This window comes from Panulirus ornatus, chromosome 41 (genome assembly GCF_036320965.1).
Source record: "Panulirus ornatus isolate Po-2019 chromosome 41, ASM3632096v1, whole genome shotgun sequence".
NCBI lineage: Eukaryota > Metazoa > Arthropoda > Malacostraca > Decapoda > Palinuridae > Panulirus > Panulirus ornatus.
The window spans coordinates 2,699,122-2,715,292 of record NC_092264.1 but is presented as its reverse complement, the minus strand read 5'-3'; the positions used below and the strand labels follow the sequence as shown (position 1 = coordinate 2,715,292).

The 16,171-nt window shown below is 38.3% G+C and overlaps 2 protein-coding genes across 2 annotated transcripts in view; both read right to left on the bottom strand.

Annotated features, from left to right (window-relative positions):
* Nucleotides 1-6,616, bottom strand: part of LOC139761616 (phosphatidylinositol 4-phosphate 3-kinase C2 domain-containing subunit alpha-like) — a 90,879-nt gene extending 84,263 nt beyond the window's left edge. The window contains exons 1-2 of the mRNA XM_071685874.1: nucleotides 6,428-6,616; nucleotides 3,986-4,205 (exon numbers count right to left, since the gene is read on the bottom strand). Coding sequence (XP_071541975.1) covers nucleotides 3,986-4,169 — 184 coding nt within the window. The 5' untranslated portion in view covers nucleotides 4,170-4,205; nucleotides 6,428-6,616. The remainder of the gene's footprint in view (nucleotides 1-3,985; nucleotides 4,206-6,427) is intronic.
* A 3,582-nt stretch (nucleotides 6,617-10,198) lies between these two features.
* Fem-1 (protein fem-1 homolog B) overlaps nucleotides 10,199-16,171 on the bottom strand; it is a 39,832-nt gene continuing 33,859 nt past the window's right edge. The window contains exons 10-11 of the mRNA XM_071685873.1: nucleotides 13,672-13,778; nucleotides 10,199-10,741 (exon numbers count right to left, since the gene is read on the bottom strand). Coding sequence (XP_071541974.1) covers nucleotides 10,548-10,741; nucleotides 13,672-13,778 — 301 coding nt within the window. The 3' untranslated portion in view covers nucleotides 10,199-10,547. The remainder of the gene's footprint in view (nucleotides 10,742-13,671; nucleotides 13,779-16,171) is intronic.

Here is a 16,171-nt window from a genome sequence, read left to right as displayed (position 1 = left end):
TTGACAATTTTTTACATAAAAGTAACTCTTCACTCTTTCATCAATAAAGTGAAAGAATAATTGCACACTAAGATCAATGGTAATAAGAGTAGGGGTGAGCAAACACATACAAACTTCAAAGAAAATACAAAAATGTTATGAAAGGCAGTTAATAATGTGAGATTAACAGGAGAACAAATATGGGAACATCAGTGAAGGGTGCAGCTGGGAAGTGGTTACATGCAGAAATGAGGTCAAGGGGAGATGCTCAGAGCAGAGGGAATATTCTGAAGAATGCTTCAATGAGTTCAATGATAGGGTGGTAGATGATGGGTGTTTTGGGCATGGATGTATGTGAAGTGAGTCACATGAGGAACAGAAGAGACTAAAGGAGAATGTTAGGATTTGCAAAAACACAAAGATGGAAGAACTGAAGCAAAAAATACGAAATGCTGACATAAAGAGGAGACTGAATGACATGAAAATATTCCAAAGCATGGAACAAAATCAAAGATGTATTTACATATATTACACAAATAAAACAGAGAAGATAAGATCTAGGCTGTATATCTTTGTGTAGGAAAAGAATATGAAAATGACCTGGAAAAAATCCAAATGTTAATGAAGCATCTAAGTCAGTTTTCAGCATAAAATATGAAAGATATAGATGAAATATTCGTTCATTACAACAAGCACACCCTTACATATATTAACATATCATAAGGGGAATTAACTGACACATCTCATCATCTTATAGAGAAGTCAGCACCAGGACCTGACTGGAATTCCACAAATAATTCTTAAAATGACTCAAAATAGCAAAACCACTGATGATGTTATAGAGCACAAATCAATTTAGCATACCACATATATACAAAATGGCATACATGTAACTCCAATACACAAAAACAATACACATCACTTAACCTAATAACTCATAAAATCAAAATACACAAGAGTGATAAAAAGCACATTATGAAACATCTTTTTTGTAACAATTTCATAAACAAAGGCCAGCATGGATTTATACTAAGTTCAACACAACTAATAATTACACTGTGTAACAATTTTTGTTCCTGTGTAGTAAGTTATTTCCTTTTTGCTTATGCTCAAAAAGTAGAGAAAAAGCCAATCCTCCCTTCAAACTTTGCTTTTGTGACTAAGACAATGATATCTTGAAATTTACATATTACCAATTGGACAATGAGCAAATCTATCCATTTTCATTCACATAAAGTCAGAAAAACAACATATGAATTAAGATTAACATGTATTTACACTTAAAAAAGTGATAACAAAAGATTTAGCGGCGGGTAGTTTTTCGAGATTTACGACTGCACTGTAAATCCCTTTCAAGATTCACAACCCAAATATAATCTCCCATTATGTTCTCATTATATGTTCCTTGGTAGTGGCGTTCAAACTCCAGTATATCCTGATGGAAGCAATCACCTTGCTCCTTTGAATGCATTCCCATGTTCTTGAATTTATCAAGATGAGCAGCAAGGATACGGACTCTGCGGGCCATCCTGCAGCCCATTTTGCTGTAGTTCTTCACCATAGTCTCAACCAGCTCCACATAGTTTTTGGCCTTGTGATTGCCCAAGAAGCCCCTAACAACTGATAGAGCTGTATCAAGCTGCTTTCTCCATTCTAGACAGCCTCTTGGGGAATTCCTTGCACTCCAAGATCTTCTTTATCTGTGGTCTGATGAAGACACCGGCTTTAACCTTTGTCTCAGACTTAGGGAAGAAGTCTTGAAGTTACTTGAAGGCTGCAGACTCCTTATCTCAAGCTGTGACAAATTGTTTCATAAGGTCTAATTCTATGTGCAGTAGTGGCATCAACACCTTCCAGGGATCTACCAGTGGCTCACACTTGTTGTTCATCACCACAGAGAACTCAGCCCAATGTGGCCAGTCCTACCTATGGGAGTGCGCTGTGGTGTCCCTGCTGTCCTAAAGGCAAAGATAGCAGGGAAACTTACTAAAACTGCCTTAGAGACCTAACAGGAATGCTACCATTTTGAAGTCTCTGATAACCTCCCAGCTGTACTCATCATACTCCAAGGCACTGCTGTATTCTTCTTTAAGGTGCACCAAGTGAGCCAGGGAAAGAGATGGGTACTGGGTCCCATTATGGAGCAGCACAGCTCTGAGGTTCTCAGATGAGCTGTCAATAAAGAGGCGCCACTTGTTCAGGTTAAATGCGATTTTAATTGCCTCAAACAGACTAGTTACAGTGTGGCAGAAGCAGAGCCCATCTTGATGGGTGAAGAAGCTGGAAAAACCTAGCTGATGCTTCCTCTGATCTGTGATTTGCACACTTTCATCCAACAAGGTCTTTTTGAGTGGGGTAGTTTGGGTATCTCTCCTCAGCTGCAACTCTGAAATTGTAATGTGGATCTACAATGTCTTCCCCTCTGACATGCCGGTCTGTTCTGACAATGGCTGTTCTTTCTCCGGAGGAATGGGTACACGGAGTTCAGGGCCATGTGGCACAGGGGGAAATGGATGATGGAAGGTCCAGATATGTGATAGCAGGTGCAGTCTTCCCAGTCCAACATTTGGAAGGGTCCATCATGCAGAAGTAGCAACTGCTTGAGAGGTCAGTGGGTTCCCACCAAATTCTTGGGATAGCAAACTTCATGGCTCTCTTTTCCCCTCTGTACCATCCTGCAAAAGAACAATACAAAACTGTGATTATGAAAAAAATCAAATACCTGTTTATAAATAAAATTCACCCATGACTGATGTGTCAGAGACTCTCTCACCATATTCCATATACTTTTTCAATAATATTGAAAATAGAAAAAAATTACAGATTTTCTCATTCTAAAAAATGTTATAACACAAAATTGTGACATCTAAAGGAGCAACAATTGTCTATCTTACCTCGCAGAGTTTTTCTGCATTCCTCGCAGGTGAAATGAGAAGCCCAGACTTTGTCTTGATCCCCGACAGGCATGCTGAAATATGCCTTGTAAGCCTCGCACATCTTAGTTGATGCTGCCATGGAGTACTTTTTCACTCGTTTTGATAAACTGGCAGCAAACATAGCAAAACATGTCTGCCTGATGCTTGAAGCCTCTAGATACCATCTCAGAAATATGTATGTATATGTATCCACTTAGGCAGCTATATCTAAAATGAATTGGTTGGCTTAAGGCCCTTATATTCATACTGCTATTAATATTAATGGAAAATGTTTAAAAGTTCTACAACAGCTACTCAGCATTGACTCGATCTGGAATGTTCTAAAAAAAATAGGCAAATTACAAAATATCACTGTCCTGATCACAAAGGCAAAGTTTCAAGGGACTAATAGCCATTTTTTATACTTTGACATAATCAATTAGAAAATAACACTTGTTATCCAACAACAACAAAAAGGTAAACATTTGTAACACAGTGTTATCTATACAATAATAACATAGATAAAGAGACCACGTTTTTTTTCTAGTACTGGATAAAGCCTCACACTATAAGAGAAAGGGGTGTGACAAAACATTAAAGGAAAACAAGGAAAGCGAGTTAATAGTTAATAAGTTACCAACCAACAGAGAAGTCAGATAGGCACATGGATCCCTGAAACATGAGTGTATTAAAAGCAAAAATATGTTAGAGAAAGTAAAAAAGAGTATTGGAGAGAGGATGGGAAGAAAGAGGAGTGATGGTATGAAGAATGGAATTATCAGCATAAGAAGAAACAAGACCATTTGCAGAAAGCAGAAAGGTCAGGCAACAGGACATTACCTTTTCGACTACCACTATGGATGTGATAAGAGGTTGCTCCATCAATATAGACTGCAATGGAACAACTAGAAATGAAGCTGTGCACTAAAGAAATTAAAGGCTCAGAAATAAATTGTAAGTGTTGACATCGACATCAAAAGATTCATCAAAATCACTAAGAAAGGAGGCCCAAAGTTGAGTCACATACGTGAAATCACCAGTACATCTTACACAGTGAAAGCCATACTGGCTCTAACATGTGTATAATTTACCTTGCAGTCCATTTTCTTTTATGGATGTAGATCTTTGGGACTGTGACCGCCCCAACTTCTCTCTTCTTATCCGCTCATACTCTCTGTTTTCTTCTTCTAAAGCTTTAGCAATGTCTTGTTCGGTGTATCGGCTTCCAGTCATGGATCGCAGCTTCGGTGGTAAAGGAGGTGGCTCGTCTCCCATTGCAACATGTATATTTCTCCGGCCACATTAAACCATCTGCAAACAAAAAAAAATATGAGGTACCAATACTAATCAGAAATTCAATCTAAAGAGAAAAATCAATATTGTAAAGTAGTCTTTACGTTCACCGAGACAGGACAGGCAAATACATGCCCTAATCAAGGCCATTTCATTTATAAAATATATATTTTTTTTTCATACATATTCTCCATCTCCCATGTCAGCAAGGTAGCGTTAAGAACAAAGGACTGAGCCTTAGCGGGAAAAATCCTTACTTGGCCCCTTCTCTGTTCCTTATTTTGGAAAAAAAAAAAAAACTGAAGGGGAGGATTTCCAGCCTCCTGCTCCCTTCCCTTTTAGTTGCCTTCTACGACATGCAGGGAGTATTCTAAGTATTTCTCACATACATTCTTCAAAGCAAACACCTGATCCACACATCCTCTACCACTTCTGAAACCACACTGCTCTTCCCCAATCTGATGCTCTGCACATGCCTTTACCCTCTCAATCAATACCCTCCTATATAATTTCCCAGGATTACTCAACAAACTTATACCTTTGTAATTTGAACACTCACCTCAAGCCGCTTTGCCTTTGTACAATGACACTATGCACTTTCGTGTAATAATCACATCATTAGGGGAGACACAAGACAGAAATATAAGTCAGTTGATATACAACAAAGAGACGTAGCTAGGACGCCATTTGGTAAACATGCGATTGTCCAAGACATGGGAAGCAGCAGCCAAAAGCATACCACGGGTCCAAACCTTGGGAGTAGGGACAAACTTCATGAAAACAACCATCAAATTATTGCAGAAAAAGGAAGGTTGATGAGAGATGATACCAATGGAACTGATGAGATATAAGGCTTCTAATTCCACTCTAGTTAACAGAGAGGTGGAGGGTATGCCACCCCAAATGCGTAAGGAGTATTCCCGTACCTGAACAAACAAAACTTCTGTCAACATGAAACAATTGCTCACATGAAAAATAATCATGGCATCTACACAACGCGCCCATGATGATCATGTACAATATGGGGTAAATCTAAATCAATATTAACCAATTTAATCTAAGCTCATCTAGAGGTTAAAATTTACCTAAATACACATTGTTATACTTGTGATCATCTACCTTGTGCAGTATTGGGAGCATGCAGCTGTGGGAAGGAAACACACTAACAATATTAAGCACTAAAACTCCCATCCTGTACTTAGAGTATAAAGAAGTAATTACACTTTGCAAACAAACTTTCCAGCAGGTGCATGCAAATTATAACTTAACATTCGTATTTATTTGAATTAACACTGAAAGTATTATAAATCTTGCTTACTAAGGGTACCTAAGTGAGGTTTTCATACCTATTGTGTATTAACTATTATTTCCCATACTTTTACTCCATATTTTCCCGGATAATCAAATTACCCACCTCCTACCAATATATATTATTGTGTAAAACATAATACTCCCCTTATATAAATCACCTCTACTGAGGAATTTCATATGTATTTCTTCTAAAGCCATAAGTTAACTCAGTAGTGCCTCTAAACTGAGAAGCAATCTTAATAAACCTAGAAAAACCGGAGCTAGCTTTCCTGACAGATAATGTTATTTCATCATTGACTTCATTTGAATAAAATGAATCTTTGTGCTCTTTAAGATTGCACTCAAATGCTGGGAGGGTCGTGCTGAGTGCATTCGAGCACACACAAACACCTCAGCAAACAAAGCACAGGAGAATATTAGTGGAATAACTCGACTATAAAAATATTACGGGACACGTTGGTTGCTTGGGATATTCAGATGTGGCTCCTCAAGTGTTCTGATTTCTATTAAGTGTTTCACCAAGTATCGCGTTCGTTAACACCTTATTTTCCCCGCTATTCAGATCCCTCCCCGCTAACAACTTACTCATTTGCAAAGGATACCAACTGAGGCATTATTTACGACCTGAAGGTATGATATTGGTCTCAACACGTTACAATATCTTTGCAAAACACAATGAATAGCATTCCACAATCAAACTCACCGCGCCCATAACGTCAACAATTAACCACCCATCTTACGAGCCAAATGAAATAATCTAAACCCCTGTAAATATTTCCTGCGCCATCTTAGTCTTATATACTCTAAAATTTAATACTTAATAAGTATATAACATTTTAAAACTTTCTGTTTTCTCGTCCCATACCTCCGTTAACAAGGTTGATCCAGAGAAGATTCGCCACAAGTACAAAATAAGTTTGTGCACTAACCTATATCATAGGGGCCACAGATGACTATATTGCATTTGTGATTATTGCACCAGGTTACTGTAACTCCATCCTCTAAGACTGGTCCATCTACCAACAAATAACGACGATACGGAAAGTAACACAAAGTTAATGACAGCGTCAACACACAAGAGCTACTGACAGACATATCAATGTCGTGCTCTTGTTTACATCCTCCGTGGCCGCGCCATCTGTCGGCCCACCACCATTATAGAAAACGGTAATGTAGGGTTAACTTACCCCACTAATAGAGCAGCTCTCTCTATAACTTTCCCTAGCAAAACATACGCCATCAGTTACTGAAACACATGGAATAAATCCACTTATGAAATTGATAATTCAATCATCTGTATTTTCATGTCTTACATCCTTCTGAATGTTCAGGCCTCAGCCTCTCAAAACCATCTTCACTCCATCCACCAATTAGGTCAATCTCTTTCCCTTGTCCCCTCCACTTCTGACTTATATACCCTCTTTGTTAAACTCTCACTCATTTTCGCATGTATCTAAGGCAATTAAGCACACAATTTTTTGCTCTCAATCATACTCTCCTTACCACCCTTCTCTCTCACCCTATCGCTTCTTAATCTATCAACCTTCCTCACACCACATCATGTCCTCAAATATTTTACTTCTAAAACAGTCATCCTCTATTGTAGATATCATCTAGAGCCCATACCTCAAATCATGACATTCCCAATCTTCTTGTCAGATGGTGACCTCTCTTCACTGCTCCTAGGACTTTCCTTCCCTAGCCATCCTATGACATTCTTCAGCTCCCTCTTATTGCCATCTCCACTATCAGGTCTCCAAAGCACTTTACTTCCTCCAAATTTTCTCCTCAAACTCACACCCCATTTAACCTGTCTCTCTCCAGTGATTAACCTAATAACTATGCTTTTATCCACATTTATTCTGAATGTTCTTTTACGCAAACTCAGAAAGTAACTTCACCAGTTTCTCACTTGACTGCCAGCAGTGCAGTCTCATCAACATACACCGAATCTCCTTCCAGGCCCATCTCGCTCCCAACAGACTTCATACTTCCTACTCTCTCAAAGATTTTTTATTCACCTCCCTAATCACTCCATCCATAAACAAATTAAACAGCCATGGTGATATCATACAACCCTACCAGATACACCTACACTTGGCACAATTCACCCTCCTCTCTTCCTACTTGCACATACTCCTTACGATTGATAAAATCTTTTCACTGCTTCTAGCAACTCTCCTCCCAAACACATAGTCATACACCATCCACAGAACTTCTGTTTCAACCCTATCATGTGCTTTCCCAAAAACCATAAATGCCATATACGAGTCCTTCTGCTTCTAATATTTCTTGTATACATTCTTCAAAGTACAAACCTGATTCACACATCTTACGGCGCTCCTGAAACCACATTGCTACTCCCAGATCTGATGCTCTGTGCATACATGAGGTGGTAAGAAGGCATTGAATGACAGGTATCAATACCTATATGTCATTTTCAGAGAGGAGCATAGTGTACCAACACCTCAATGGCTGTCTCATTCCCTATGCTGGTCCAGGTCACTGTCTTTTTTTCCTCTATCTCATATACTTTTAGGTTGCTAGTACTCAATCTTTATAAACATCTCCTTTTTATCTTTCATCAACACTTGGCAACACGTCTCATAAGACTCTACCCTACATCTCAAGTTTTCTTCATCACTGGGGATTACGGAATACGAAAATTACCCCTCATCTGCAAGCTGTCAGAGCATCTAATATGACACAGGAAATACACATGTTCAATGTGTATGAACAAAATCCGTTGTTGATATTTACTCACATGACATAAACTTTCTCTTACGTCCTGGCTAAAAGGGGGAACAAGGAATCAAACAAGGAGTGCTTTTTGCAAGCTGAGGATGGATTATCGAAATGTGTGTTTGTAGCCAGGGTTAGAGGGGAGAGATTACGGATGTGTTCGGATAGAGGAACCTGGATATAATCTGAAGCTAAGTTCAAGGTAAAGGAGTAAGAATGGATTAGACGTTTGCTAGGGGTAAAGTCTGCTGTTAGTGCGAATGTGAGCAAAGGAGAATGGCACTTCTGTTGAAGGTGTTGTGGGAATATTTTAAAGAGTGTAAGGAAAAGACATGAGTAAAAATGAAAGTTTATGAGAGGTGGGTGACTGGCAGTGCTTTTGCACCTGTTAGTGAATGGAGTAAGGACAAGAGGCAACTCTTTTGGGAAGAGCTGAAAGCGAGCTTTTGTAATTCTAATGTAAAGGGTCAAGTATTAAGAGATGATAAGACAGCAGTATAAGAATGGGTGATGAGGCAGTCTAGGGTAAAATTGTGGAGCATGGATGGATCTGGTGCTGGCTTCACCACCTAAAGATAATGGGTGGATCTGGTGTTGGCCCTTCCACCAATACCGTATGCCATAAATGGACCTGGTACTTCCATTACTGCTCATACTAACTGCCATGGACCTAGTGCTGTCCTCACCACCCTAACTAGTTGTCATGAGTGGATACGGTGCTGAACAAACCAATCACACCACCTAACATTAGGGAAAATGGTGCTGCCCTCACCACAAACACTCACTGCCATGAGTGGATTTGGTATTAACTGCACCGTCCATTATAGTTGTTGTAAATCAACATAAGTAGAGATAGATGATTATGGAACTAACCAATTGTCCAAACATTACACATAAGTCAATGATAACAGGAAAGCCTGGCTTTGTTGCAGTTATATAATCAAAGCATATTTTGATCTTGTATTTCTTTATATTAAGCAAGTTATCAGTTTCTTCTTAGAGCATCTACATTAAACTTTAAACTGTAAGAATATCAGAAGAACTCATGCATCAGGGGGTCAAAAGATGTTAAGAATGTCATTGTGGCAGATAATTTTGTTCAATAATATGGTAGTTCATGTAAAGAGATTAATTATTTACTATTTGAAGTTTTTGTTTAACACATATCAACCACAGAAAAAAATCATCAGTGCATGACCTGTAGCATGTAACTTTCTAAACTGTTTGTCCATCCCATCTCTTCCTCTCTCCCAGCAAATATGTGGATGGCCATGGAAAAAGTACTCTTCCTCATGTCACAGGTGGTCTTCCTCTTACACCAACTCCTTTAAGAATACTATTAAAAGCTCTCCTCATAAACTCCCCTTATCCCTGTCCTTACATGCTTACTTTGCATAAGCCATTCCATACATTCTTCCACCATTTCTTTCCTCCAGTACTCTTCCATTCCATTTCCCCATGTCACAGGTGATCTTCCTCTCAAACCAACCCCTTTAATCATACTATTATACACTTTCCTTGTAAACTCCCCATCTTCCATTCTTTCTACTTGCATATAAACCACTCAAAGTAAAACACTTTACCCACCCTTATACCCCACAATTCATTCACTGTCACACCAAATCTTTCTTGCACCCCCTCATTTCTTTCTTTGAGAAAGATGGATAAAACAACCAGAGGAAAGGACACAAAATGAAGCAAGAAACATTAAGACAAATGTGAAGAAGTACTTTTATAGTAAAGGGGTGTAGTATGAACAGAGTAAAATATATGAAAACATGGTTAGTGCAGAAAGAATACAGAAATGTAAGAAGTTGTACAACAGTAGAGAATTTTCAAGAGATAAGGTCCCACTAGTATAAAATTCCCTTCTAATACAGTTCAAGTAGGTAGCTACACTTCCCACACACATACACAATCATATGTGAAAATTCCAAAGGAAAAAGTATCTAAAAGCATAATACAGAAGATTTTATTAAAAAATGTTCACAATATTTCATTCTGGAGGCATATGTGCAATTAAAAACTAATACATAGTATTAGTATCACAAAAATGTTTCTTATGAATCTACAAAGAAGTCATTCTATGTAAATTTCAAATAATACTGTGGTAAGATTTGCTGCATATGCATTTTCAGATGGGACGGTGAGATACATATCTACAAACATCCTCTCTCCTCATGTATGATTAGTGATACAAATTATATTCAAGAAGGTATTGAACATATCAAGTTATAGAATAATTAAAAATAACAGTAACAACATGATGAATGAATTTAAATTTCTACACAACCAAGACTTGGTTATTCATAGTTGATGTTCACTTTTACAAGGTCTGCTGGAGAGTCCATCTACATGTCCTGGTCCATGGAGTTCAATAAAAGCTTCAAGATGTTGAGGAACTTGACCCTTATATGAGATCCTATTAATCTTCACCACTCTTGCTGCAAGGCATTTGAGGCTCAACTTTTTCTGAGTTCTGAGGATTATCTCTGCAACACCTGAAAAATAAAAGTATGTAAAAGTGCACCTGTGCCTTCAAAGGCGTTATATTTCTCATGGAACGAGTAAATGTATACGTAAATGTGCTTAACCATATTTATATATTGACAAAGAGGATATGTGTGTCAGAGGTGTAGGGAACAAGGAGAAGCAGAAGACCAAATTGTAGGTGGAAGGATGGAGTGAAAAAGATTTTGAGAGATTGGGGCCTGAACGTGCAGAAGGGTGAAAGACAGGCATGGAATAAAGTGAATTGGGACAATGTGGTATAATGGAGTTGTAGTGCCATCAGTGGATTGAACAAGGGCATGTGAAATGTCCAAGGTAAACAATGGAAAGTTCTATACAAAATTGGGTAGTTTTATTGTAGGCAAAATTTCAAAACAGTTCTTTGTCTTGTCCACATAATAAAATTTTATGACAGGCATGTTGCCAGACATGAATATATCAACCTAAACACCACCATCTGGTAATGTCTGTTTACCAACGGCATCTTAGCTATGTCTCTTCCTTGTATATGACTGTACCATGTCCTCTATCTCATTCTTGTATAACCACTGATGATGTGATCATTACACAAAAGTGCACTTGAGAACTTATCACCTTTCATTTTCCTGTGATTTTTGCAGGGGGTAGCAATGCTGTTTCCTGAGGGGCGGGGTAGCACCAGGAATGGATGAAGGCAAGCAAGTATGGATATGGAATATGGATAGAGTTGTGCGCAGGAGGATGGATGTGCTGGAAATGAGATGTTTGAGGACAATGTGTGGTGTGAGGTGGTTTGATCGAGTAAGTAACGTAAGGGTAAGAGAGATGTGTGGAAATAAAAAGAGCGTGGTTGAGAGAGCAGAAGAGGGTGTTTTGAAATGGTTTGGTCACATGGAGAGAATGAGTGAGGAAAGATTGACCAAGAGGATATATGTGTCGGAGGTGGAGGGAACGAGGAGAAGAGGGAGACCAAATTGGAGGTGGAAAGATGGAGTGAAAAAGATTTTGTGTGATCGGGGCCTGAACATGCAGGAGGGTGAAAGGAGGGCAAAGAATAGAGTGAATTGGAGCGATGTGGTATACCGGGGTTGACGTGCTGTCAGTGGATTGAATCAAGGCATGTGTATGGGGGTGGGTTGGGCCATTTCTTTCGTCTGTTTCCTTGCGCTACCTCGCAAACGCGGGAGACAGCGACAAAGCAAAAAAAAAAAAAAAAAAAAAAAAAAAATGTATGTTTGTATGTATGTATATGTCTATGTATGTGTAGGTATGTATATGTCTCTGTATATGTATGTATGTATATATGTGTATATGTTGATATGTATAGGTCTGGGGTAAACCATGGAAGGGTCTGTGGAGCCTGGATGTGGATGGGGAGCTGTGGTTTCGGTACATTACACATGACAGCTAGAGACTGTGAACAAATGTGGCCATTTTTGTCTGTTTTCCTGGAGCTACCTCACTGAAGCAGGGGGGTAGCAGTGCTATTCCCTGTGTGTGTGTGTGTGTGTGTGTGTGTGTGTGTGTGTGTGTGTGTGTGTGTGTGTGTCGGGGTGGGGGGGGATGGATGAAGGCAGCAAGTATGAATATGAACTTGTGTATATATGTATATGTCTGAGTATGTATATGCGTACACGTTAAAATGTATAGGTATGTATAAGCGTGTGTGTGGGAGTGTATGTATATACATGTGTATGTGGATGGGTTGGACCATTCTTTTGTCTGTTTCCTTGTGCTACCTTGCTAACGGGTGGACAGCAACAAAGTATAATAATAATCATAATAATAATAATAATAATAATAATAATAATAATAATAATAATAATAATAACAATAATAACAATGATAGTGATAATATATATATATATCGCTGGGGACAGGGGAGAAAGAATACTTCCCAAGTATTCCCTGCGTGTCGTAGAAGGCAACTAAAAGGGAAGGGAGCGGGGGGGCTGGAAATCCTTCCCTCTCATTTTTTTTTTTTTTTTATTTTCCAAAAGGAGAGAAGGGGGCCAGGTGAGGATATTCCTTCAAAGGCCCAGTCCTCTGTTCTTAACGCTACCTCGCTAATGCAGGAAATGGCGAATAGCATGAATGAAAAATATATATATCACTTATTTATTCATTTTATCATACTTCGTTGCTGTCTTCCGCGTTAGTGAGGTAGCGCAAGGAAACAGATAAAAGAATGGCCCAACCTACCCACATACACGTGTATATACATACACGTCCACACACACACACATATACATACCTATACATCTCAATGTATACGTATATATACACACACAGACATATACATATAAACACGTACATAATTCATACTGTCTGCCCTTATTCATTACTGTTGCCACCCTGCCACACATGAAATGACAACCCCCTCCCCCCGCATGTGCATGAGGTAGCGCTAGGAAAAGACAACAAAGGCCACGTTCGTTCACACTCAGTCTCTAGCTGTCATGTATAATGCACCGAACCCACAGCTCCCTTTCCACATCCAGGCCCCACAAAACTTTCCATGGTTTACCCCAGACGCTTCACATGCCCTGGTTCAATCCACTGACAGCACGTCAAGTGAGGATTTTCCCTCTAAGGCTCAGTCCTCTGTTCTAAATGCTATCTCTCTAATGCGGGAAATGGTGAGTGTGAAAAAAAATATATATATTCATACAAATGCCCATATACACACATATACATACATACACACATCAACAAGAGAATTTTTGAGTGAAATGTGTAGGAACAGGAAATTTTCATAGTAAGACCTAAAAACAAAGTGAAGGAACTAAGCAAATGAGTACACATTTTCATGAGAGTATCAGTTTGTCAGGATATCAAGAGATGCTTTTTAAGAGAGTTATTCATAGGCCTACATATCTTATAATGAAGGCCAATAAACTTTTGGAGAATATCCAAAATGTCAAAACAAGAAATAGCATACCAGTTGTTGCAGAATCAAATGGCGTAGCTCCCATCTGGTTGACTGTGTCCATGTGAGCACCATTCTCTATAAGTGCCATGATAATGTTGTGCAATGTCAAGAAGTCACTGAAAGTGTATGAATAATAAGTCAACACTGCAATAAAGAAAGAGGTGAATCTGGTAAAAACAATACAGTACAGAGAGTGCAATACTGACCACATTAAAATCATGGATGCTTTTTCATGAATTCAAAGCTGAGTTTTCATACTTGCTTGCTTTTCATGCTTTAGCAAAATGGGATCAGGAACAAACAAAGTATGGTCTCACTTTCACATACATAATTTATGCATCTTGTATGATATGTCGAAACGAGTGCTTACCATCAACAGCCAATTTACAGTCAAGCCCCCTAAATCAATCAACAAATTACCCTGACCATTTCATATTCCCTGGTTCAGTCCACTAACAACATCACTTATACCACAATGACATAATTCATTCTATCCAATGTGTGCCTCTCACTCCTGAATGTTCAGGCCCATGTACCCTAAAGCCTCCTTCACTTCATTCTTCTATCTCCTCAGTTTCTAGTGGCTTTAAGTTCCATCTTAATGAGAGGTACCACAGAGGAGCAAACTAGGAATATGGATTAAAATACAAAGAGAAGAATAAAAGAAGATGCTGATGAAAGAAAAAAATTCTTAAGACTAACCAATCTGCGTCAGAGGATATGAAAATTTATTTTCACATAAGATACTGCACTTTCCTTAGATACAGAAGTGAATAATACAAGCTTACTGGATGACAATATAGAAATGACTACAGCATACAATAAAGATAAAAATCCACATAAATAAGATACAGCCACAGAATATGACAGCAGGCTGAGCAATGTAACTTTTTACAACAAAATGGACAGCAAGGAAATATGAGAATGGATTTGAAATACTGGTAATGCTTATAATAAGTAGGTCTGGCATAAGCAATTTTCCCAATATGCAGGGATCCTACTCCTTCTAACAACTTACTCCCTACAAGAAAAATTTGCTTCAATGTGGCTCTTGCAGGTTGGATATGCAGTAACGCCATACCCACCACTCTGTTGGCTTGTGTGTTGCACTGTGGGAAATGCCTTTGCTGATTCACGTGGAACCATGCTTGCAACATGCACTGAGCATCAGTCTTGCTATGTGAATCTGTACTGCAAGCTCAGATTTTGTGCTATATATATATATGTCTGCTATCTCTAACCATATTATCAACATTGCTTCTAAGTTTCATGCTAGATTATTTCCTAATCCTCTCCTTGGTCCATCCATTCTACAAATGATAAGGAAACAGATCAAAACAACCGTGCCCTACCCTCTCCTAACAACACCTAGACCACCACCAGCACCATCCCCCATCAACCTGTCCACTTGTGCTTATGTGTCTGCTCTTCTTAAAAATATTATGCACTCATGTCAGTATTGAAATGCCTTATTCTACTAGAATACTACCATTCAAATAAATTCTCATATATTATTGATCTTTCTTTTTTTTTTTAATTTCCACATGATAATTATTATGAAAGAGTGGTATATTTGGTTCTGGAGGGTACTGTTTAGGTTCTGCAAAGCAACCCTACCTTCTACATGTTAAAAGGTACTTGTTTATGTTATTTCAAATGGTGCAGTTTTCTAAAACAAAATCTTTACATATAACAAAGATTACCGGTACCAGTATATTTTGTGTACAGAGCGAAAATGCAAGCACCATTAACAACAGTCATAAGTGAAGGCTCACTTCAGCTCTCTAAACATAAGCTGATGTGCGTTTGTGAACCAGAGTTGTATGCACTTGATGCAAAATCAAAAGGAGTGAAAGATAACAGGTGATATCTATCTAGAGATGCATTAATTTCAAATGCCACTCCACTCATGTGTAATCACCTATTTGTATTGTACAAAGAGAGGATTTTATACTTGTGGAGGTCCATCTCTTGAATGTTCTTTACTGTCACACACACTCTTGAATCTAAGCATACTTTCTGCATTAACCATGTCCTCAGTCAATCTGATCCATTCATATAACACTACTATACTATAAAAAGTATTTCCCTACCCCCTTATTTACATTTCTTTCTGAATTATTTGTTATGTCCTCTAGTTGCTCTATCCTTGCATCTCTTAAAGAAGTATCACAGGTCTTTTATGTGTATTTCTTTGTTATTTTCCTAAGAACACCACTTAACTGAACTCTGCTGTATACATAAAGTTATTAGAATGCATTACCTTTCTTGATCTTCTCTTAAGCAGAAGATGGCACAAAGATTAATGTTTACAGAAAGGACATAAACAATTGAAATAGACATAAGAGGTCCAAAAACCAGTGATAAGATGAAAATTCTTTCAAGTTCTATCAAAAACACAAGAAGTATTCTACAAATTTAGCAACTTTCACAGGCAAGAAACTGTAAAAGAAATTAGTAAAAAATAACTTTTAAGTGATAAAAATGTTTTTACTCTAATATCATTAAT